The 25,601-nt window shown below is 42.0% G+C and overlaps 1 protein-coding gene across 1 annotated transcript in view; it reads left to right on the forward strand.

Annotated features, from left to right (window-relative positions):
- Positions 1-25,601, forward strand: part of SLC38A3 (solute carrier family 38 member 3) — a 68,811-nt gene that overhangs the window by 27,720 nt on the left and 15,490 nt on the right. The window contains exon 2 of the mRNA XM_048491225.1: positions 23,916-24,137. Coding sequence (XP_048347182.1) covers positions 24,031-24,137 — 107 coding nt within the window. The 5' untranslated portion in view covers positions 23,916-24,030. The remainder of the gene's footprint in view (positions 1-23,915; positions 24,138-25,601) is intronic.

Genomic DNA, 25,601 nt, shown 5'->3' on the forward strand with positions numbered 1-25,601 from the left:
ATCTGACTAGCTTACTTAAACAAATTGACTGGTATTGCTATATCTGTAGCAGCTTGTGAGCAATTCTGAAGCTTCAATCATATTCCAACCATCATTGCTGTGCTCTTGTAAAAACTTGTAATTCGGACCCCCCCACATCAGTTCCACAAGTAATGAAAGAAAAACATCCATTTTGTTTCTGAAATGCCCTAAACAGAATGTATTGCAGTAAAGGGTTTAAAGGCCCCTAGCCTCACACTGATATCCAGACTCTAGTAGAGTGTACTAGTTATAGTTCCAAGTCCCTGCCCCCAACCACGAAATATTTGCTGAATCACATTTGTTCAAAATCAAGGGGCTGGATGCAGCAGAGGATTTCCATGACTTAATTGGAGGGAGGGATTCTTCCTTTTTTCTTATAGCCAACCTATGACTTCCCCCACATTCCTCCTTGCAACCCGTCCTGCTGGGAGAAGCAATTCAAATGGAGCATGCATGAGCAATTTGGGCTATAGTGGGAGAGGGGAGGCAATAGTGTTGCTCTCTGTTGATTGAAATCCTTTTCTCAGTGGATAGTTTCGGTGGGATCCAGGCCAGAGTCTTTAAGGAAAATGACAGAGTATTGGGAGAGTTGAAAATTGATTGCAGATCATAATTTTATGATTTCTAAAAGCATGGCGTGTCTTCTGGTTTACTGTTGATCTAGCATCAGGGGCCAGGCAGCAAAGAGAGAGACATTCCAGTGAGTAGGTAAAGTCATTACTATGTTTACAGTTTCTCCCTTCTCTGCCCCCCTGCCAGTATTGTTGCAAACTCTGCCAGGAATGCCCTGGGATTGAAACACTCTAAGCAGAGCCTGTAGGAAGTTGTCATACTCTTTTTCCAGAAAGCGCCTGAAATGTTGAGACATATGAATAGCCACAGTTGTTTAGGAAAACGTGTGTCTGCAGAAATCTTAACAAGGCTGGCATGGGCTGTTTGGTTGCCCAGGAAAGACAAAAAAAATAGCCTGATCATTCAGCAGCTTGTTGATGTTTTCATGGACTTAAAACATATTGTGAGGTGTCGCTCTCTTAAAAATCATGGCATCATCCAATTAACTTGGCACTACCAAATGCTTCCTTGTTCATTTGTCTTTGAAGAGCAGTCTTGAATTTTAAATGACATGGGGCAGAAGTGTCCACGGGTGTTGTCTGGAGGTTTTTGCATGTTACAAAGGTCTTGTGTGTGTTGGGTGATGACATCAGGAATTTGAAGCAGACATGTAACCAAAGCCTTTTTTCCCCTGTGACCAGTGTGTGAGTAGAAGTGGTAGTTTCCTTTACCCCTGTGCTGTTTTCTCTTCCTTAAAGTGTCCTATGGAGCTGCTATTGACTTCATTTGCAAAACTATATTATATAAACGAACAAAAGTAGAATCTGCTGGATCAGACCCTAGGCCAGTATGCCTTTTCACATAGTTGCCAACCAGTTGCCCTGGAGGGCCAAATAAACAGCGTAATAGTAGAGGTCATCCCTTGATTCTGCCTCTTCGCACTGGGTATTCAGAGGTTTGCTGCCTCTGTTCACTTTACATACTATGGGTAGTGGCTGCTAATGGACCTCTCCCCCATGTAGCAGTGTAATCCTCCTTTTAAGCATCTATGTTCTTGCCCATCATTACTTGTACTGGCCATGAATACCATTCTTTAATTATTTGTTGAGTGAAATAGTATTTGCTTTTATCTGTCCCTGAACCTATTTCCCAAGAATTTTATTGGGTCCCCCATGTTCCAGTATTACTGGAAAAGGAGAGAACGGTTTCTGTACCCGCTTTCTTTACCCCATGTATAATTTTGTAAACTTCTATCATGTCTCTTCTTAGCATTCTTTTTTTTGAAAAGTCTGAAAATACTGAAAAATCTGAGATACTGCATCCTTTCCTCATAGGAAAAGCATTCCAACCAACAGTGATCTTGGTTGCCCTCATTTGTACTTTCTCCATCTCTGCAATATCCTTTTGGAGGTTGGCAACCAGAACTGCACACAGTATTCCAAATCAGGCTGCACTATAATGTTATACAAAGGCTTTACAGCATTGGTTGTTTTATTTTCAGTCCCTTTCCTGGTAATTCCTAGCAGTGGTGTAACTAGGCAAACTAGAGCCCTGGGCAAAACCTGAGTTTGATGCTGAATCGTGCCCAGAAATGCAACGCATACACACACCTATAGCCAACTTCGATCCAATTAGTGTTTCTAGGCAAACCGGAGTTTGGCGCCCCCCATGGGCAGCCACCCTCCCCCACTGTTACCAAGCAATGATTTTTACACCAGGTTGTTTCAAAGTCACCATCACATTATAGAACATGCCCCAACTCACACAGCAATAAGCCATGCCACACAGCAGAAATAATTTTTTTGAAAGCATTTTCAAAATGCTTTCAAAATGTTTTATTACTGCTATGAAAACATTTTATGGTGTTGTATCCAGTACCCCCAATTGGGGGAAACAGCATCACTTTCAATGTTTCAAAGGAGAATCTGGGCTCCCTAGTTTAAACAAGTGATGCTGGAATCCACCCCCAAACAGCATCCTTTTCAATGGTGTTTAAACTAGGGAGCCCAGATTCTCCTTTTAAATCCACCTTAAAGGGAGAATCTGGGGTTCCCAGTTTAACCAACATTGGAAGTGATGCTATTTTGGGGTTGATCCTCCCCCACCCTGAAACAGCATCACTTGCAATGTTTAAACTGGGGACCTCAGATTCTCCCTTTAAATCCATGTCAAAGGCGGGGGGATTTAAAAGGAACATCTGGGGAAATTTGGAAGGTGCCTGCCGGCAGGGGTGCAATTATTAAGCTAGCAGCACCAAAATTTCAGGGTATCTTTAGGAGACTCCCCTAATGATACTACCCAGGTTTGGTGAAGTTTGGTTCAGGCGGTCCAAAGTTATGGACCCTCAAAGGTGTAGCCCCCATCTTCTGTTAGCTCCCATTGGAAACAATGGAGGATGGGGGCATCCCTTTGGGAGTCCATAGCTTTGGACCCCCTCGACCAAACTTCACAAAATCTGGGTGGTATCAGTAAAAGATTCTCCTGATGATACTTCCCAGGTTTGGTGAAGTTTGGTTCAGGGGGTCCAAAGTTATCGGCCCTCAAAGGTGTAGCCTCATCTCCTATTAGCTCCCATTGGAAACAATGGGGGATGGGGCACCCCCTTTGGGAGTCCATAACCTTGGACTCCCTGAACCAAACCTCACCAAACCTGGGTGATAGCATCAGGAGAGTCTCCCAAAACATCCCTGAAATTTTGGTGCTGCTAGCCTAAACACAGCGCCCTCTGCAGGCCAAAAATGGAAAAACACTGAAAATACAAAAAATCCCACAAACAAACTTGCGCCCCCCACAGGGCTGCGCCCAGGGCAACTGCCCACTTTGCCCAATGGGAGGAACGCCTCTGATTCCTAGCATAGAGTTTGCCCTTTTCACTGCTGCCCTATACTGGGTCTCATTTTCATTGAGCTTTCCACTACAACGGCAAGATTTCTTTCAATTGCAGTCTTAGCCAGTCTAGACCCTTTCAGAATATGTTTGAAGTTTGGATTTTTCGTTCCAGTTCGCATTACCTTACAGTGACCCATAGTGAAATGGATTTGCCACATTGTTGTCCACTCACTGAATTTAGAGATATCATCCTGTAGTGTTTTCAATCTATCTCACTGGCATTTTCCCCCACAGCCTATTTATATTTAGGCATTCTCCCCCACAGCCTATTTATATTTAGGGATAAGGAAGTGAACCATTCCGGTTTGGCCATGACTTTTGCATGGCTTCTGGGTCTCACTCGGGCCCGCCCTGTGAGATTTGCCTTATCCCGTGGCTTTCAAAAAATGATAAAATTGGTGGTTCTTTTGAAAAAGCCTGTGCCGATCCGCTCCCATGCAAATACCGCAAGAGATGGGCCGGTTTATTTTTCCGGCTTCTCCCCACCCCTTAGCTGCAGCCAATCAGAACATCGGAAAAATTGAAACTATGTAAACTACGTAAACTACGTAAACGTTCATGTGGAAAATGAAAATAAACTGGGGGCTCATGCATAATTCACTGGAGTTCTTCCTTCTGGCCTGAACGTGCTGACGGGCAGCCATGCGAAGAGAGAAACCAGGATAAAAACACCCTGGGATATATGATCCCAGGTCTATCCCAGGATATATTGGCTGTAGGGAAAACGCCACTGTTCACCATCCTAAATAATTTTCAGTAGAGCGTATGGACTTTCTTATATTGGCTTCTTGTTGATCTCTTGCTCTGAATGTTGAGATATCTTGACTCTTCAATTGTAAAAGGTTGGTGATCCGTGGGTTATAGTGGCATCTGCTTGTGAAGGTCAGGTCCCAGTGGCTGCACCCTCTATTAATATAATTGAGTGTTCAAGGGGCATCGTTTCCATGTGTGGAGCCAGCTCTGCCTGAAGCAGACTAAAGCTGCAGCAGCGGGTGGAGGAATGGCTCTTTCCCTAGCTTAAAACTATGAACATGAGTTATCCTTCCCATTTAAAAAAAATGACAGATTCTACCCTGGTGTCAGGATTAGAAATGTTTTTATTTCACATTCTTCAGGGTTTTTTTTAATTGTCATTGCCTATGGTTTGAAAAAAATACATCTGCAGCCCTGAACAGGTGAATTTCCCATTTCTGCATAGTGTAACAGGCAACATGAGACAGATGTCATGGTATTTGCACTGTTGTCTTTTGCTGTCTTGTTGCCTTTTACTGTCTAGTATTTGAGCATCTTAAAGGACTTCTGCAGCCTGGATGACTAGAAAGTAACACAGCCCTGCAGTGGGAGCTGGTCTGGGGTTGTCATCACTTCAGAATCTGTCTTTTATAAAGCTGCCGATTGTACAAATTTTGATCATTCTTGGAAGTTTAACAGCATCAGAACAAGCTTGGAAGAAGAAATGGACGGAAAGATAGGTTTGAGTGTAGTAAGAAGAGCAATCCTAAGCACATCTGCTCAGAAGCAAGTCCCATTTTATCAGTGGGACTTACTGTCAGGAAGATGGTTTTAGGACTGCAGTCCTGACTTACTCTGTGGTTACCAAATGTGTCTTATTTAGGGAGCTGTTCTCTTATTACAGATAGTCATGTTTTGCGGTTGTTCTACCCCCACTTCTGCAGAGGTGTTCCTCCCATTGGGCAAAGTGGGCAGTTGCCCAGGGTGCCCCCTTGTGTGGGGCGCAAAAACTGCAAGTTCGTTTGTGGGATTTTTTTATTTCAGTGTTTTTTCCATTTTTGGCCTTCAGAGGGCATAGTTTTTAGGCTAGAAGCCCCAGAATTTCAGGGATTTTTTGGGAGACTCTCCTGATGATCTCACCCAGGTTTGGTGATTTTGGTTTAGGGAGTCCAAAGTTATGGACTCCCAAAGGGAGTGCCCCCATCCCCAATTGTTTCTAATGGGAGCTAATAGGAGATGGGGTTACACCTTTGAGGGTCCATAACTTTGGACCCCCTGAACCAAAATTCACCAAACCTGGGTGGTTTCATCAGTAGGGTCTCACGAAGATACTCTGAAATTTTGGTGCTGCTATCTTAATAATTGCACCCCTGACAGCAGGCACCCCCTAAATTTCCCCAGATTTTCCTTTTAAATCCACCCCCTTCCTACCAATGCTTGTTTTCTTTCTTTCTTTTTCTTTCTTTCTTTCTTTCTTTCTTTCTTTCTTTCTTTCTTTCTTTCTTTCTTTCTTTCTTTCTTTCTTTCTTTCTTTCTTTTTCTCTCAATGCCTAATAAAGGTTATTATTATTAAATCCACCCCCTTCAGCATGGATTTAAAGGGAGAATCTGAGGTCCCCAGTTTAAACATTGAAAGTGATGCTGTTTCAGGGTGGGGGATAATCCACACACAAAAAACAGCATCGCTTTTCAATAATAATTAAAATAGGGACCCCCAGGTTCTCCAACTGGAAATGAATTTAAAAGGAGAATCTGGGCTCCCTAGTTTAAACACCATTGAAAATGATGCTGTTTGGGGCTGGATTCCAGCATCACTTGTTTAAACTAGGGAGCCCAGATTCTCCTTTTAAATCCACCTTAAAGGGAGAATCTGGGGTCCCCAGTTTAAATAATATTGAAAGAGATGCTGTTTCCCTCAATTGGGGGGACTGGGTACAGCACCACAAAATGTTTTCATAGCAGTAATAAAACATTTTGAAAGCATTTTGAAAATGTTTTCAAAAATATTTCTGCTGTGTGGCATGGCCCATTGCTGTGTTCAGATTTGTGAGTTGGGGGCATGTTCTATAATGTGATGGTGACTTTGAAACAACCTGATGGAAAAAATCATTGTTTGGTCATGGTGGGAGAGGGTGGCTGCCCATGGGGCGGGGCATCAAACTCAGGTTTTGCCCAGGGCTCCAGTTTGCCTAGGTACGCCACTGCACTTCTGTACTGCTTCCCTCTCCATAGTACTTCATGAAGCAGATCCATCAACTCACAATATTCTAGTTTCTGCATTTAGAGTAATTCACTTCAAGATCCAGATCAATTGCTCCAGGAGCAGGAATGGGGAGCAAGTTCAAACTTAGTAAAATAGAGGGCCCATTCAGTCCAATTCTCATTAAGAACCAGTCTATCTGAAGGAAGCAACATAACTAATTCAGCATAGTTATTTTCCCATGGTTTAGCGTGTGCTCAGACCTCAGAAGGAAGGAAAGCAATAGAAGCCTGTTTCAGCAAGAACTTCCACATTCAATGCTGTCAAAGAATTCTGGAGCTAGGAGCTGGTTTTTTGTTTTGGGGAGGGTGGGGTAAGGATTGTTCCCTTGGAAATAACAGAATTACCCTTTAAAATACAGGACCTCTGGCAGCAGCAGTACAGTGGAACAAATAGCAAGAGACCCACACACTTGGGTTAATAAGAGTTTAAGCAGCAGGCCACTGGGGATTATCTCCTTGCTATACACCAAAACAAACTGTGTGTTCTACTGCACAGCAGGGGTGGGGGGCAGTAAGGGCTTCTGGGTTCTATTTGTGGCTCTAGCTCTGTGTGTATCCTGGGCCCTGTCCCTTAATCCAACAATTCCTCTGTTTTTCAGTAGGGATAATAATATGGGTCTTTCTGGTGAAGGGAGAGAGGCTGAAGGGGGGAATACAATGTTGACAAGATGAAATGTGCAGCAGGTAGAATGAGTAGTATTGCCTTCTAGGGAATGGAGAGAGAAGTATCCAAGTGACTGCTTTGCTTTTTCTGGGCCTAACTAATTCAGGGCAACAGAGGTAACTTTCTAGAAAGCAATAGCCATTTCACCATATTTTAAGCTTCACACAGCTCTTCCAAAATGTAATCGCAAAACATCTAGCGTTAGGAATGAACCTGAATCTAGAAATCTGCTCCTTCTTTTGGCCTGCATGCCTCTCTGTGTCTGTGAAGACTTAATTCATAGTTATTGATGTGGTTAGTGAGAATAGTAAAAAGATCCCCCCTCCTCCCATGAAATAGTAATGCCACTGACAGTTATCGGGAGAATGTTGATGTATGGGAATTTTAGTATATATTTCTTTCCTTTTAAAATATTTTTCTTTACTAATATGAAAATATAGATGTGGAATGCCTCACTGTTTTCATCCCGTGGATTAATTTATGGGCCACAATTTTTATAGCTAAACTTTATTTTAAATTTTAAAATGATAGTTGCAGAAATACGTAGCTGTGTGTGTGTGTAAAAAGTGCTGCCAAGTCAAGCCCACCTATGACAACCTCAGCAAGGGATTTTCAAGGCAAGTGAGAAGCAGAAGCAGTTTGCCATTGCCTTCCTTTGCAGAGTCTTCCTTGGTGGTCTCCCTTCCAAGTACTGACTCTGCTTAATTTGAGAGATCTGACAAGATCAGGCTATACCATGCTGCCTTCCTTCCCATGTAGCTTTTTGCCTTTCATTAAATATGTATGTTTTCAAGTTTTAAATAAAAATATATATTTATGAGATTTAGCTCTCCTGTTTCCCCATCTTTAGGTGTACGTACTGAGGGAGAATGCGTAAGATCACTGAATAGGATCAATTACTCCTGAGTACCATGCTTGCAATAAAAGTGGACAAAGGATGAAAACATCCTCACTTTAGCATCTCTGATTGTGTGTGTGTGTCTGTGTGGAGAGGAGGAAATGGAATAGATGGGCAACTGGAGAGTATAGGTAAGGGATTTGGTAAAGAGAAAAATGGGGACAATTGGGGATAGGTGGAGCTGTGGGAAATGAGAAGGAAGAACATCTCAGCCTCTATGACCTTTTTTGAGCTTCTTCACTCCTCAGCTCATTGTGGAAGGCTGGTGGGGGATCCATTTCCATGTGCAAAGATCTCATCTTCTCTATTTAGCTGCCATTTTATTTTGAGTTGTGCTTATGGTAGAGCTGAATCTGAGGGGATTTTTTTGTCAACTAAAGCTCTATTTGAAATGCCTAAGCTCTATTTTTTTAGTTGCAACCACACAATTTCCTTGGAGCTGGAGTCAATGCTGATATGCCATGTCTTTGATGGAAACCTCATATTCATCTGAAATCCCCGTGATATGAGGGACACAAACTAAGACACTTAAATTCAACTGATACGACCTAATCAGAGCATGGCATGCTGGATATGAGTGGTGGAGGAATAGTGGTGGAGCTGATGTTATGGAGCAGATTCAAGTGGGACAGCTTGCAGAGCACACCTGGTTACGTGCATTGTGTAGCTGGGTGTAGCTGATGCCAGGAAAACGCATGTGCATCTACTTACTTGGCTGTTGAGACTGCAAACAGCATGAGAGATGAAGTATCCATTTAGTCTTCAATAGAGTTTTTTTTTAACTCCAGGCTGTAGATCTCCTTGCCTGCTGTTTCTCCCTGATCTGAACTGGCTTTTCTGAACCAGCCAGCTATCCCATGCCCAGCTGCCCTTTGAGAAATGCATATGCCTTCACTTAAGTCTTAGAATGTTCTCATGCCAAATACACTTTTACAGAAGTGTATGTCATATTGACTACCAGAAAAACAATGAAATGCATCTAGAATCCAATGGTTTACATGTAGAAGTTCTACTCACCTAGAACACAGATGTATATCCTAAATTGATAGATGTTGGACGAGATGGCCTGTATGGCCCTTTCCAACTTTGCCATACAGACTATCTCATCCAGCCCTCCACATTCACCAATCTCCTTTTAAAAGCGCAAATATAATATCAATCAGGCCTCAGAGTACAGGCATAGAGGACAGAGGTTTACAGTAGAGACTTGGCAAAACCCTTCATCATGGTCAGTACTTTTCCATGTAAAACAAATGCTTACATGAAAAGTAAACTTTCACATACTGAGATGAGGGCACTCACAGACCCCCTTTCACACAAGGTTACCTTTTATTTGCTGTTCTGCAAGACCTTATCTCCCAAGCAAAGCAAACAGTTTCAGGGAGGGTCCACCTTCTTGTTTTATCGATTTTATTTAACTCTCCATTTTTTCCGGTGTCACCTCATTAAAATACCTTTCAAATAAGTGTTTAAAAATCATTAGCGTCTTGTGTGACTGCCTCATTTCCACATTAATATTACCAATAAGGTGCTTACTTGAATTGCATTCTGGGAAGAATGCCAGCTCAGGAACAAAATGTGTTCCTGCCAGATAGGGCCAGCTGTCACAAGAGGCCTGCTGCATCCGTGGGTTTCACAGAGTCAGGATGATGGCAGAAACCCTCTCTGTGCATTAAGCTAAACACATTGACAATCAGCCTTAGCTGTCCAGAGACAGAGTTTCTCAAGTAGCTGGTAATCCTTGGGCAGAAAATCACACTTATTATGTCATAGGACAGTAAGGCTTTTGAACCAAAGACCAAACGGACGGGTATAAATCTCTTAGGAAGCAGAAACTTCAACAGCAACCATAATACTTCACACCTCCAAATATTGTTGGGAAAGAGTTGCCATGGCTGTGTTCTGCAATAGCTTGTTAGTGGGCTTCCTGTTTAACTCTTCTATGGCTTACTTACTGGATGGTTCAAGTGTGTGTTTTAAGTGCCTTTCAATGTATGGCTGCCCTTTTTAATCAATTGGCCATTATACATGGAATGCTTACCTCGGGGCTTTTTTACTGCACAGTGACTTGTAGTGGGGTCTCTTAGCATTTTTCTGCTTACATGCAAGGAGGCACTCAATCCTGCAGCACAGTTTTTCTGCAAAAAAACCTCTCCACCTGGTTCCCTTAACTCTGCCCATCTACTCCTTAAGGGCATACATCTTATCACATCCGGTAATTGCAAAATAAAGGGCTTTATTAAAGCCCTTTAAATTGCAGTTTTATCGATATACCTGTGATTGTTATGTCAACATTGTAGCCCCTTTTAAAAATAATTCCCCCCTCAAATGAAAGAGGCAAAGCAATTCCCTGGACCACATACTACTGAAGAAGTGGGCCATTTCCTAGACCTGATATTCTCTTCCCTTCCCACCCACCCACACATTCTGCTGTTGCTACTGCTGCAGGAGAAGAGAGAGGCTACTTTTAAAATAAAGGCCGGTTTGAAATGAAGTTTTTAAAGGAGCTAGAGCAGGGAAGGTTAGGTAGAGCTAAAAAGAGACCCTTCTTGTACTGTTCCTTGGAAAAGCCCTCTCTGTTGTTATTATATCGCGATATCAATATGAGCATTTAAAGAATCAGGAAGGAGCCGGCAACATGGAAGGGGAGCAAGGGGGAAGGTGTGGATGGCAGTGCGAGGAACTGGGATGGGTGGAACAAGGTAGGCTGGCTATGGGCTGACAGAACATATCCAGGGCAAGGTTGTGTTCAGTGGCAAATCTGCCTGTTTTGGTAGTGAAGCAAATTAAAATTTATGCTAGAAGTGGTGTTGCTTGCTGTGGAGAGAATGGAAAGTGAAAGTGAGATTTAAGGAAATACATCCATGCAAGAAATCTTGCCGCTATGGACATTTATTTTTATTTATTTATTTATTATTTGGACTTTTATACCGCCCCATCCCCAAAGGGCATTTGCCCCCATTGCTCACAAGACACCTTGTGCATAATTGGCCAATGTCCCCCAAAACTTCCTATAATTAATAGCCTTGCTCAGGTTCCAAGTACCAAGGCACTTCTTGTGTAGCATATATTCAAGACCCAGAATATGTCCAAAAAGTTGAAGAGATTGTGGGTTTTTTGAAAGTCACAGTAGGATGGAACAAGAGAATGTAATATTCATCTGGTAAGGTGACAGAAGCTGGGAATCCAGTTCACACATGCAGGATGATGAGGTGGTAGGGGGCTGAGGTGATAGAATGCACTGCTTCCCTTCAGACTCAAGTAGAGGATTCTGGCTTTGAATTTTCCTTCATATTAAACAAATGAGTACAGCAGGGAGAAATGTTGTACCACTTTGCATGCTATGCTGGTTTTTAATTTACAAAGATTTTTTTAAAAAAACTTGGGAGCATTCCAAAATGTGATCGTCCTCCTGGACTCTGAAGTGGTGGTATTCATTTTATTACTTCACGTATTTGTCACCGCATTACCCTGCATGTGTGAACCTGGCCTCCTGTGCCAAAGTGTCAAAATGTATTTAACACTGCAAGTATTCTCTGCCGCTTGCCACCTGCCTCTGGCTAGGAATGAGAAGAATCACAAACATTCCTGGGGATTTCTGAGGCTCCATTTTTACCCAAAGACCTGTGACTGAAATGCTGGTAAGTTTCTGCACATCTCTGTGAACAGAATCACATCCTTTGAGTATGTACACCACCCAGTGCTGCAGAAGGGCAGTGCCATTTTGAGCCATTTCCAAGAATAATGTTATCTCCTTTATCATCATGCAATTGTGCTGCTCTGTAATTCATAGCTGGAATATCAAACCTAATAATTTATAGAAATCCAAGTTATAATAGGTAAGCTTACTATGAAAGAGGAGATGAGAATGGGATAAGTAAGAAACAAAATTTCCTAACAGCTAAGAAAATAACTTATCAGCGTGGGTGGTTTACTTGCTGTCATTTGCTGTTTTTTTCTGCCTTTCCAAGATTGCCTGTTTGTTTGGAGGGTGGGGGGTGGGGAAAGCATTAAAAACCCAAGATTACAAACTGATATCTTCTGTTCATTTGTTTACTTGTTTCTAACCAGTGGAGAAGACCTAGGAAATAGCCAGAGACATATTTATGGATTTTTAATATATAGTGAACATATTACAGATTGTTGCTGAGTTATCCAGCAGCTACTCTGGAACCAATCTGTAATAAATTGCTGGAAACTGCTGTGTATTGTGTAGATGCTGTTAAAAGTTGCATTTCCAGGGTACATTCTGCACTGATTTTAAGGTCCAGATGTTCCTAGGAATATATAATGAAAAAGAGAAAGGGGTATTTGAGATCCAATGGGGTTAAAACAATTTTCTATATTTTTTCTAGTCCTCCCTGCCAGTGGTTAGTCTTCACACGGGTTGAAGAGAGTGGAAATGAGAATCCTCTTCAATCATAATACAGGGTCTTCTACTCTGTCATGCCTTTGTCTTAAATAACTGGCACAGTTTGAAAGACGGAGTCAGAATCTTGGAGTTTTTACTTCTTGATGCTCACAGCTTTGCAGGGATCTTTTTCAGGCTGTTCTGGACCCCCAGGAGGGCTAAGTAGAAGCAATTTGGTTTGCATAGAAATTGATATTTGTGTGGAAGTAGCATGACCTGGGACTTTAGGACAGACAGCTTCTAGGCTAGGAGAAAACTTGCAGTGGATGCCATGTTTGTCTAAAATGATGTCACACAGCCATCTTAATATTAAGAGAATGAGTGGTTTTTAAGATAAAGCAGTGTTGACTCAAAGCACAGAACAGCCCTAGATTGCAGCAGAAAGCCATAGAAAAAGCTGCCTAAATCTTACTGAGCTTTTGTAGTCTCACATGGGACCACCCTTGAGAAAGCAGTTATGGCATTAACTGTGATTGTCAGGATACCGGATTTTCAAATCCATCTTTGTTATTTAAGAATATGCTGCTTGTGTGTTGTGTGTGTATGTGGGTTTTTTTTAAAAAAGGTAGTTGTGGTAATGAAAACTTCAAGGTAACTTCTCACTTTTTAGGTTCAGGGAAATAATGACAGGTTGACGGCAGAGGCTTTATGGCAGAGTATGGATTAGAATCTAAGTTTTGCTGAGTTTAATTGTGAGCCTATTCTAGTTCTCCTCACCCAATTCTCCTTAAAATCTTCCTTGTTCCGCTTCCAAACCTACTCTGCCTGAACATCAAAATATCCTAGCATGTGGTACATATGTGAGAATCTCATGTTCTGAGAACTGGGGTGTCATGATCTCCTATTCTCTTAAGGGCTATTGAAAAATATTCTAAAATCAACAGTACAAAATAGAGTATAGAAATTGTTTGCCTTAACTGAATGCAGAAAGCTACAGTCAATGAGTCTGATCCAATCTGGGGTGCTGTGTGGTTTCTGGGCTGTATGGCCTTATTCTAGAAGCATTCTCTCCTGACGTTTCGAATGCTGCTAGAACACGGCCATACAGCCCGGAAACCACACAGCACCCCAGTGATTCCGGCCGTGAAAGCCTTCAACAATACACTGATCCAATCTGTTTCTCCTGGTAGGAGTGGATCGGTTCTTACTTCTTCCTTGTCCCAGCTGCACTGTGTGATCTTGAAGAGCTGATGCGGTAGTGGTGGTGTTAGTGGGGGCACTGATTTAGGAAATCAGGGAATATTGCCACTGTTTTGTGTAAGTGGAACAATTATTGGATCTATACATTTTAATATTTTTGTGATGCATGATTTATTGTATAGAGAGAACTTGATCTTCTTGGTCCAAGCCTGTGCTCAAATTGCCATGATGTATTATGGGGCATTTATTTCCATGGCCAGCCACGTGTCTCCACTTTCCCCTGTCCCTGCCAAAAGTGTTTATGTAGCCTCTTAATTGTAGCCATTTTGTTACTTGGAGATGTTTCTGCCAGCATTCTTGGTTTATATGGCAGGCTTGAAGATTTTAAGTTTACCTTCTGTCCTTTGTGGCAAAATCGCTGCGTAGGAAAAACACATATGGCTAGCTTGGAAATCATGTCACAAGATCAGTTAGTTTACGACATTCTGATAGTGAGCCCTATTAATAGGGTTATTTTCTTGGACAGCAAGAATAGCATTTTGCAAACTTTTTTTCTTGACATTTCTCCATGTAATAGAAATTTTAAAATCTTCTCTTTGTTATATTTTGAATGCTTTTAGAATCACAGAAGGGGCCATATAGACCATCTCGTCCAACCCCCCATGTATCTAGTTCTCTAATTGCTAATTGGCCTGTTTCTAATTTGTGTCCTCATAGCCTGGTTGCTGAATTGTAAGCCACAATGAGGAGGTGAGGTGGAATGGAAATAGTTTCAATAAATAACTTCTTTGTTTACCTACCTCCTACCCGTTTTGAACTTCAAACCATGACTCCATTGTGGCCACTTTGTTTTTTTCCTGGGTGACTCAGGTGGCGGTGGTGGTGATACTCTCTGTTCTCTGCAGACTGCTTGTACTCCCTTTGGGTGTGCAAAGTGTGTAGAGACGAGTGGGTAGTTATTGAAGAGGATGGGTATTTTACTTCCATCCCTGCCGTGGTGCCTGTGGGTCAGAAAAGTTTTCAGTTTATCCTTTCAGTGGTGACTGGTTTCAAGGTATAAATCTCAAACCCTACTGCACCCTTGCCTTCGCCACTTTCCTGTAACATGGGGTGGATGTCTCATTAGGCAGTAGTGCTCAGAAGAGTTACAAGAGCTATGTCAAAAATGAAAAAGAAAATGTGAAAAGAAACCAGCGTCTGCACAGGCATGAAAAGTTAAAAATGTTGTGCTTGGGAAGAATTTCTGCAAATAAAATTCAAATTCAAAATGTTACAATATGGAAAAAAAGAGTTGGGTTTAGCAATACCAAGCATAAAGCTTTACCGTCAAGCAGCTGCAGTAGATGTACAGTAGATGATTCCTTTTAAAACACCATACTTACTAGTAAAGTACAATCCAGTGGATCAGAAGCTTTCTTCTCATACCAAAAAACCCAAATTTAGTTTATAGCTCCTGGCCCGCTGAGTGTCACTGACCTTCTGGGAGGTTCTGAGCAAGAAAACAGCCCATGGGGAAATGATTACTCATCCCCCTCTGCTCCTGCTATTCAATCAAATAGTGCCCTCTCCCTGGGGTGTAGTAATTAAAAAAAATTGGAGCAATTCTACATGTCTCTTGTATTGCATGTAGTTTGTCCTTGAACTGCTAACAAATACAGAGAGCTTGAAACCTGTGTTTTTTTAAATGGAGATGAATGTTTTCAGATTTGAAAATTCTAGATTCTGGCTTTTATGGCATGAAATAATGATGCTCTGGTCCCAGCCCTACAATTTTATTAAATAAATAAAGACACCAACTTTTACCTGGAGTCTCCCAAGAAGAAAGGATAAAACTAAGTGCATTGTACAAATTTCTCTGTTCACTGGTTCCTCAGCACCCATCTTCCATATGTGTATCTGTTCCCCAAGCAAAACTGTTTCTGGTGCCCTGTGCCTGACTAGAACAGAGTGGGAGAGTCACAAGCAAGGTTTAACAGTTCAAACAAAAGGTTTAATATTAGAAGAATGGAGACCCTAACTCCTCCCAGGGTCTGTCTAAAATAAAGTACTTGCTTGACTGAACAGTAGAAGCTGTAGACTTTTGTTCTTTCTTTGACTGCTTCCAGGAAAGTCCACTTCTTTAAGTTCTTTGAGTCTTTATCTGGCTACTGTTCTCTGTAAACCTCACATTTGTTCTCTCTTTACACCTTTGACATGGCAAAATATTGCTGCCTCCTAACTCCTCGGGCACCTGTGCTGAACTGAACTGAGTTAAACAGGGGCATTGCTGGGAGAAAACAGAAAGACTGCCTCTTGGGGAAACTTCTTAAAGGGACAGGGGCTAACTAAAATTCCCTCCCTTTGGAGACTATACAGACTATACATGCTATCTATGGGAAACTTATACTTAACAATGAAAATAATAAAAGCTTCTGTGCGGGCATGACAGTATCTAACACTCAACTGAAGAAAAGTTGCTGGTATAACTCCCATAGTGCTGGACTTAATCTATGCTATCTCTAGTATAGCCATAAGATGCGGAGTGGTGACATTATGTGTCCTCTCCCTGTAAATTGCAGCCCTAATGCACAGAAGAAATATTCCAGAACAGTGGTCAAATGGCAGATAACAGGCATCCTGGAACATGGGATTATAAATGTTTATGAAGCAATGATAATGCTAGATAAATAAGATGACTCGTATAATTTGTTTAACAGATCACTGAATCAGGTCTTTAAAAAGTAATCTCTGCAGTAAGACTGAGGCTGAATAATTGTTAGGAATTTCACTGACGTAAGTTTAGCTTTGTTTATAGATTTCATTGAATGAGTTAATTTTGCTATAAAGCTGTTTCTGCTGAAAGGGTTCAAGATGGACTGATGAGAAACTTCTTGATGATTGCAAACCTGCCTGGTGTGTCAAGAAGGATGTCAGATGTTGCTGTGTGAAGAACACGAGTGAAGCAGAAGTTATACCTTCATGTTAGCCTGAGAAAGAAATGCTAACGGGGGCTTGCAGGGATGGCTGCAAGGATGTGCCTTCACACTGGTGTGAACTGAAGAGTTTTCTCAGCCTCCCTTTTCCTTCTGGAAAATGTGGGGGGTGGGGGGTGGGGGGTGGGGGAATGGTCAAGTACTTCCTGGGTAACTCTAGGCTCCTTTGCACTGCTGTGATTTGGTCCTGTTACTGTCAGTCACGAATAATACTTTCAGGTGTCATGGAATCAGTTGCTGGATGGTCTACCTTCTGGCTGGACACCATAGCTATTCTAGGATGATTTAGTGACATTCAGAAAGCAGTTTCTCTTTTTTGGCTTGCGCACACTTATTCATCACAAACACTGTGCCCTTTGGAGAAAATAAGGGGTTATTTTCAAAGTCTGGTTGGGAAACCACTCTGTTTATTGTGGAACTGTTGCTTTTTAGAACTCTTAAAAGGTAGTTGCAATTAAGGGGAAATGTTAATGATTTATAATAATAAACGTGTTTGTTATGGGACCCATTTCTTGAGTGGTAATTCACACTTTACATCTTGCAGTTAAAAAATCCTTTAAAAAGATAAGAGTTAAAGCACCAGACAATTTATCCCTGTTCCAGAAAGCACAGAAATTGTGAGTTAGATCGTGCCTCACACTTCTTGGCACAGTTGAATGTTTTTGCTTAAAAATGTGGTGGTGGTGCATACTGCCTTGTCTTAATGCTCCACAAGTATCTACAGGTTTAACAAGTTGGGGGCCTATCATTCTAGAGTCACACCAAGAAAAATAGCTCCTGGTTGGGGGCAGGGGGATATGCAGTTGAAGTTAGACAGGAATTGACCTTGCGGTGAATGGTTACAATCTGGGATGCAATTGTGAGTGGGCAAGACCTGAACCAGAGGCAAGTGCTGAAGATTAGCAACCTCAAAACTACCTACTGATGGGATCCAGCAATCCTGTTAACATGGGGCTAACACATAACAGGTGGTTTAATTGAGTAGGTAAAAGGAGAAAACTTTTGGCCACTAAGGGATGGTAAATAATAATGACAATCAAAGCGTAATGACTCAAGTCTTTATCTGGGATTCTGTGGTTGCCAGATAAGCAATGGGCTTACACAAGGGCTTGGAAAAATATCTGTCCTTTCAGTCCCATGGCTTTTCTAACACTGTTACTTTGTGCTGGATGCTAAGAACTCTCTGTCATTTAAAAAGGAAAGAGAGGGAGGAATGAGATTTCCCTCACTACTATTCACTGTTAATGACAGGACATTTTAGAGGACATTGATTCGTAGAGTTGCTATGAATTGGAAGCTACTTGACAGCACTTAACTTGCACACACCCAAGTTAGTTTTTTTTTTAAAAAAAATTGGCCTGTTTTTATTTTTAGCACTTCTAATTTGGGTTTTTAAGGTCACTTTTACATACTTATAATCAATTGATGCAAAAATAATATTGGAAAATATGCTCATTTTAGTGGGAAAAAATTGTTGTGTGTGCATGGACATACACACAACCCCCCCCCCCCAATGCCCTGAACATAAAAACATGTCTTGTATATTTGCTTCACTTATAGCCCACATTTCTTAATGAGGCTCACTGGGGAATGCAGGTGAAACAGAAATGGGAATTCTTGAATTGAACCAGCTGGGATGAGATATTAAATAGTATACCTAATTTGGAGACAGGCAAAAACTTGCTGTCCTAAGAAAGTGCTATCAGCAGTTGCCAAGACCAGGATTGACCTCCAGCCTGTAGTATCCTTTAAAACAAAAACATCCCTCCTGCTTTCTACCACATATGTTAATGCACTCCTATGCTCCCTTCCCTGAAAATTCCACTACTGTTGATCAAGGTCCAGTAGGTGTGCGTGAGTTGATGTTCTCATGCGCAGGGCAAGAAGAGAAGTACCAGACCTCAACCCAGGATTATACAACCTTTTCCCTTCGTCAGACTGACAGATGAATACAGTGCAGCTGTCCAGATCAGCAAAACGAGTATTGAAGAATAATTAGCATTTCATCCATGAATTGTTGCAGATTAAAGATGATTATCTCTGTTCAGTCCTGATCTGCATGGCCCAGGCTAGCCCAATCTCATTAGATCATGGAAGCCTAAGCAGGGCCTGTCCTGGTTGGTATTTGGATGGGACACTGCCAAGGAATACTAGAGCTGTGATGTGGAGGCAGGCAGTGGCAAACCACCTCTGAACATCTCTTGCCTTGAAGAACCCAATACGGTTGCCATAAGTCAGATGTGACTTGACAGTCAAAAAAAGGGCCCCAATTGAGTTTTTCCTTCAGCTGAACTTGAGAAACAGACCCCATCAATCAGCAACGTGGGAACCACCGATTCTGCACCCACACCCACACCCCCATGCCCCTCGTACCGGCTGCAGTGTTTACAGAGTGCAGGAAAAGGGCCAAAGCGAAACCTTGCTTGAATTCCTTAGAGATGCTAAGACGCCAAGCAACCTGTCTTTGGGTTATGGACTGTGCAGCAGCGAAGGAAATTGAATCTCAGCCTGTTGCACATCAGTCCAGTACTCTCACCTCAAATAATCCTCATTCTGATGTTGTTGCAACAGTGATGTGGTTTTTAAAACAGTACAAGAAACTCTTCAAGAGCCGTGGGTGGCAGAGGAAAGAACGCCAGGGGTGGGTTGCTGAGGAAAAGAAGCTGGGGCAAAGGCCCTAATTACTGTGAGCATGAACAGCCTATAATGATGCTGTGTCTTTGGGAGCCACTTCCAAGATATCAGCAGAGAGGGGCTCAGACTCCAAACAGAAGGCACTTTGTGCTGTGTGCCAGCAAGTCCAGTGCTCAGTGCTTTCCGAGCCTGGCAAGCTTCCTCTGCCGGGGACTTACTTCCAGTCTTTCAAACTTCTGTGGGCTCATGCAGTGATTGGCAGTGGAGTCAGTTGCTGCCAACCCCAGGTGGGCAGAATTTTTCTCTCTTTGAAATTTTTTGTATAAGTTTCAGGTCAGTTGGGAAAGTGCTTGATGCTAGAGAGATGCCTCTTGCTTTCGGAGGAGCTTGGAGACTTGATTTTCCCACTAAATACTGTTTTTCTGTCCCAGTACTGCCCTAACAGCCAGAAGAAAAAATAATTCTCTGCCATATGTCAAGCTGCATCTAGGGACAAACCACAAAGAAGGTTTTAACTTGAAAGGCAACAAGGCAACAAGTTTTAAAGGCAACAAGCAGCTCCAGGGGGTGATGATGTGATTCTAAGTCATGGTGCTGAGGAAGAGGGGGGTTAATTCCCCCCTGCACTGTTTCCCTGCTGGAAAATTATTTATTCACCCCATTGTGCTCTCCGCAGGGTTTCAAACACTTCTATCTTCTGTGGTATTATTGGGACTGCAAGATTTGCCTCAGAATGAGATGCAGTACTTTGGCAATTGTGTTTGAGGTGTCTCACTTTTGGAGAACTTGACAGTCGTCCTAGGACAACTACATGTCTAAATATGACTTCTGGTTCATTGTCAAGACAAACCAAAAGGTGTCTTATTTGAACTGGCCAAAGGAATGGAATTTCCAGGAGAGTGTTGGACCTTGTACACACCTGTCTCCATTTTTGCATTGTATCACAAAGAAGCAGTTCCATTTTCTATCTTTATTCAGGATTTCCAATTCTTTACAGTTTGTGTTTTGCAAACATATAGCCTGCAGGAAGAGCTGGGATTTTCTCCCAGACTGCTTTTTGCACTGTCTGCTGGTGTCCTGCTTCCTTTTGCATGACGTTACGCCCACCAAGGTTTTCATTGTAAGGTTTCTTCTGCTACCTCTGCCTTCTCTGTAGCTAAGCTGCTCGCTTCCTCCAACACAGGGGTAACACTTGACCTAGTGCTTTTGTCAGTTCTGGTTTAGTTGAAACAGTGAACTTCCCAGGGCCGGGGCCTGCTCTACTTACAGTGAGAGATTTAAGGAGCTCAGGCTGTTTAGCATGTAAAAGGAAGGTTAAGAGGTAACTTGGTTACGATGAATAAAGAGAAAGTGCTAATGGGTTTTGATGAGAAACTACTACAGCAACACCAAATGGTTGGAAGTGAAATCAGCACAAACTCACATGAGAAATGAAGCGTACAGTTTTAACAGTTAGGATAATTAAGCAATTATCCTCACGGTTTCTATCCTACTGGCCTCCCTTCTCCCCGTTCTCCTCCCTCTTTCCATCCCTGGCATGATTGACTAGCATATTAGTGTGGGGGTTGATTTTGTGTACCTATCCCTTGAATTTTAAGGGGCACCAGGGTTTTATCAGAGTTATCAGTTGGATTTTATTGGATGTTTTAATTGTTGTAAGTCACCCTGAGGCCTTTGTGGAGGGGTGGCCTAAAAATCGAACGAATAAACAAGCAAACAGATAAGTGTTGCTTGCAATAGAACAGAATGAAATTTCCATTAAAGTTCCTTTGGTTTCAGGATCCTACTAGGTGTGTTGTCTGTATTTGGCATATAATAGTGTTGGGCAGTTCTGTGTTCCCTTGAGATGCAGTTACGTGTCGGTAGCCATAGATGGATTCATCTGCAGACAGCCAAGTGCATTACTAGATTACATATCATAATTTCAGTGTGGATTTCCTACACCAACTCAAAGTCCTAACTCTGGTTTACCCACAATTTATCAAGCACTGGGGTGAACTCAGGTGCAACATGGAATTTCTTTGGAAAATCTGAGCCTTTGAAAGAAGCCCAGGAAAACTGTGAATTCCTGGAGATGCCAGAAAGGAGGGAAGCCTCTGTCATCCGTTGTTATGTGAGAAGGAATGCTGGTATCAAAGACTTTGCCGGACTACCAACCTTGCGTGGTTATATCATTATGAGTGTATCAATTTAGCTGTGAGGTTACAGAAGGTAATCCCTTGCTGCCTCTGCAGGAAAGCGGGCTGTACAGAAATATATGGATCCAGGAAGTTTGTAAATCAAACAGCCAAATAATTTTACCCTTCTTTTGATGCTGTCTGGGAAGCCAGAGCAGTACATGGGATGCTCTGACAGGGAATGGTCAGAATTGCCACATAGGCATATTGTAGGTACCAGTATATGCTTGTTTTAGGAGCCCATTTGTGAAAGAAAACTAGGTCTCAGGTGCAAAATCTCCAGTGGTGAAATTGAATTAACAGAACTCCCTCAGTGTTATATTTGGGGATCTATGTTGGTGCTCCATAATTATTTTCTGGTGCTCTGTTCTTACTGGATCTCCTCTTATCAGTGGATTTTGTGTCCTGAAAAGTGAATGAAAAAGGATGCGCCTGGGAACTAAAGCTGGTCACTCTGCTGCTCTCCAAACACAATGAACCTAACTGAGTACTTGGCTTCTTGGAAATGTTGGGCTGGAACTTTCCTGCTTAAGCCATATTGTTTACAGGTTTTTGATATCTAAAAAAGGACTTTGTGATTAGGCCACCTGAAGCCAGCAAGGGGAGTATTGAATAACAAATAAGCCAAGGAGTTGTTTTGGTTTTATTCCACAGGGCAGGAGCAGCTCCGTGATGCTCCAGTTTTGTGTTTTCTGATGCCAGCAGAAGGTGGTCTGATACCTATCTTACTCAGGGCTTTTTTCCTGCTATCTCCTGGTACTGGTATTCTCTGCAACAGAAGTGAAATAAATTGTTTGTGTGTAAATTCTGACCTGCTGGGACAAAACAAAAATAGAACAGTTCAACAGGTTGAGAGATTTTTTTTTGTAGAATCTGTCTGCCTCTATCTTGGAGTTTCACTACAGTGCCCACTACTCTTTGATCAACAGTCTCCTAGAAGATCACACCAGATTCCAGAGTCAAGTCTGTGTGCTTTCTATACCTTCAAAATTGTGTAACATAGAAATCCTATAATTATTTGGCAGTAAGAGCAGAAAACAGGAAGAAGCATGGACAGCTGGCACCTGAAAGATCCTGAGATTTGATTTTAAATGAGGCATGTCTAAGGATTAAATCTGACACTAGATCCAATTGTTTCAGTGGACAAGAGAATAACATGGACATGTAAATTCTGCCTTGGTTTAACCACTGGTTTAATCACTTTGCACTCACTTACCTGGGGTTAGTGTGCTACCAGAGAAAGAATTGCTTCAAATGTGTGTATTTTAATCCATTTTGACTCTCAGTGAGAAAGGTAGATTCGAAATGAAGTAAATAAATTAATAAAATCAATTTGTACATTTCAGTGGCTAAAGGTAGATGCCTTATCAAAGGGACATGCAAACTCATGGTCTTGTAGACTGACAGAGGTTTGTTTCATGTAGCATGGTTTGGGAAACGTCAAAGCAGAAATGGGGAACAAAGTGCAAGAACAGGTAACACAGAAGTTTTTTTAATAAACAGAAGCTACAGTCTGTGTGTTATATAGGAAGTATCTATGAAGACTGACCGGTTAAACTGGGAGGCAGGAAAAGCGAGACAAAAGGATTATTGGCCCAGGGAAGCATACACTTACAAGGAAAAACCTAGATGAATCCTTAGGTTTGAGGTTTACTGCCAGCAGTGACACTGACAGTGTTGGGCTACCATGTGGGTCATGTTGCAGTGGAGAATTATAAGAGCAACCTTTTCTGCCTTTGTTCCTCATCTCAACCTGCTTGAGCTGTTTGGCCTCAAGATGAATTCTGCCTATATGTGCTGTAAATATGAACGTCCTGTAAATGGAATTTCATTATTGTAACTATCTTTTTCCTTCAGTTAAAAATTCTTGGTAAGGCAGGCTGTGTACCTAGACTTGGTTGGTACACTTTGTGCAAAGATAACAGTACTACCCTGTTTCCCCGAATATAAGACATCCTCGGAAAATAAGACATAGAGGTTTTGCTGAAGTGCGAAATATACGGCATCCCCCAAAAGTAAGACGTAGCAAAGTTTTTGTTTGGAAGCATGCCCGTCGAACAAAACACAGAAATATAAGACATCCCCTGAAAATAAGACATAGCGCATCTTTGGGAGCAAAAATTAATATAAGACACTGTCTTATATTCGGGGAAACACGGTAGAATCTCACTGAGATACACTAACAGGTAGAAGAATGGAAAGCTGGCCAGGGCTGTGCCACCTTACAAGTTGACCTCTGAAAGCATGAAAGTTGTTTGGAGGAGATCAGATGATTACTTGATATTATTTGTCTATTGACCCTTGCTGCCCCTAAACCAACAGCAACAGTGGGGAGCATGAAATGGGGAAAAAATATTGGTGTTTGCTAGCAGTTTCCAGCAAGATCTGTCACCTATCGGGACAGGATCAATAATATTGTTTTGAAATATATGCATTTTTATATATCAGTCAGGCATCTGTGAATAATTCCCACCTAGGCTGGGCGCATCAAACTCTGTTGGCGAGTCTTTGGTATCCTTGCTTTATGGAGTCAAGTGCATGATTGATTGACATTTCCTTGCAGATACAGCACCACCAAGGAGACAGGCCTCTGCAGCTTGCTTCTCTACAGTTGTTGGCTGCTTACTTGAAAGTTGTCAGGAAAGAAGAAGGGAAAGTGCTCACATCAAATTGCAGAGATGAATTCCACAGCGATCCCCATCCAAACAGAAATGGTGGAACTGGTACCAAATGGAAAACACTCAGCGCTGAATGCCTCATCTGTCCCTTCATTGGGAAATGACAGGTGAGTTGTTTTTCACACATCACAGAGCGTACAGGTTCTGTCTGGGTCCCCAGTCTGTGTCAAACATTAATACAGGGCCAACTAATCGTGATGGTGTGCTGAATCCACCATGAGGACCTCCACTGCTATTTTAAAGTGATTTTAAGATGCCATGAGGGCCCAATCCTTGTTTCCTTTCCAACACGCCTTTTCAAGCTTTGAAACAGCTGCATCCCACACGGCTATTTTGGCACTTGATAAGGTAGCGGTGGGGCAAGAGCACCTCAACCCACTGAGCTGTTGTGGCACTTTAAATCACTTTAAAATGGTGGTAGCATGAGGTTCCTGGCTTGTCTAGATTGATCCACTGTGAAGGACTGAAAAGAAAAGTGTGTATTTTAAAAGTGCAGATTTGTCAGGAGCCATTACTGTTTACATCCAGAGTGAGGCATAGAGGCCTGGGAAATCTGGTGGTTAGATTATTGAGGAGCTCAGGTTGAAGAGCTATATATATAAAATCACTAAAGGATATATCTTCCCGAAAGAGGGGATAAGAATCCCAAAGACCAGTTAGTCTGTTGCATTATTTTGCTTTATTTTCCTCTGACGAGAGTGCTTATGTTTTAGTTTTGGGGGTTTGTATCTGTTAGGGCTTAGTGACAGTACTGAAGTAAATGTACCAAGCCTGATAGAGCCTCAAAAGTGTGTGTAATCCATTAGCCAGAGTACCATCTGAAGTATAAGGACCATCATAAAATAACTGTACTATCTAAGGAACATCTGTTTACCATCTAAGGTATCTGAAACTGAACAAACTTATTTAAGCCTGTGCCTGAAAACAAACATTGCTTATTCTCTGCCCAAAATCTCTGTTGTAAATATACATTTTTGCTGCCTCTTCCATTCCTTCATCCAAGTTATTCATCTCCCATTCCCATTCTCTTGTTAATAAATCTTTTATTCTGTTTAAGTTTTAAATCTGCCTCAATGTTATTATTTTGTATGCCTTATATTAAGGAGTTTGCCAAAAAAGGTTTTAAAATAATGGGCACCTTTCACCTTCTGGGGAGTATAACAGAGCCGAGGGAAAGTGCTTTCATTACCATACACTATCATATTAGAATCAGCTTAGCCCGTCAGGAAAAAGGCAGGAAAATCTAACAAGCCTGTCAGTGAATGGTTTCCCTTCCTGAGTGATGGGGCGGGGGGGGGGGGGGGTCTGTCGTACCCACAATCACACTGAGTTGTGGTTTCTCCTCAGTTTCAGTGCCTGTGGGGCCCAATAAGGATCAGGACTGTGGTGCATGTGAGAAAGGGGCTTCAGCCTCCCCCCACCCTGTGCCATTTTCCTGGCCTGAAAAACTCCTACAGTGCTGCTATTGGGCCAATTTGGAATACCTATGTATATCCCAGGAAATATGCGACTTTCCCAAGTAGCCAGCCACAGGACTGTACTACATTGGAAAAATGGTGCAAAGGGAAAGG

The sequence above is a fragment of the Sphaerodactylus townsendi genome, linkage group LG03 (genome assembly GCF_021028975.2).
Source record: "Sphaerodactylus townsendi isolate TG3544 linkage group LG03, MPM_Stown_v2.3, whole genome shotgun sequence".
NCBI lineage: Eukaryota > Metazoa > Chordata > Lepidosauria > Squamata > Sphaerodactylidae > Sphaerodactylus > Sphaerodactylus townsendi.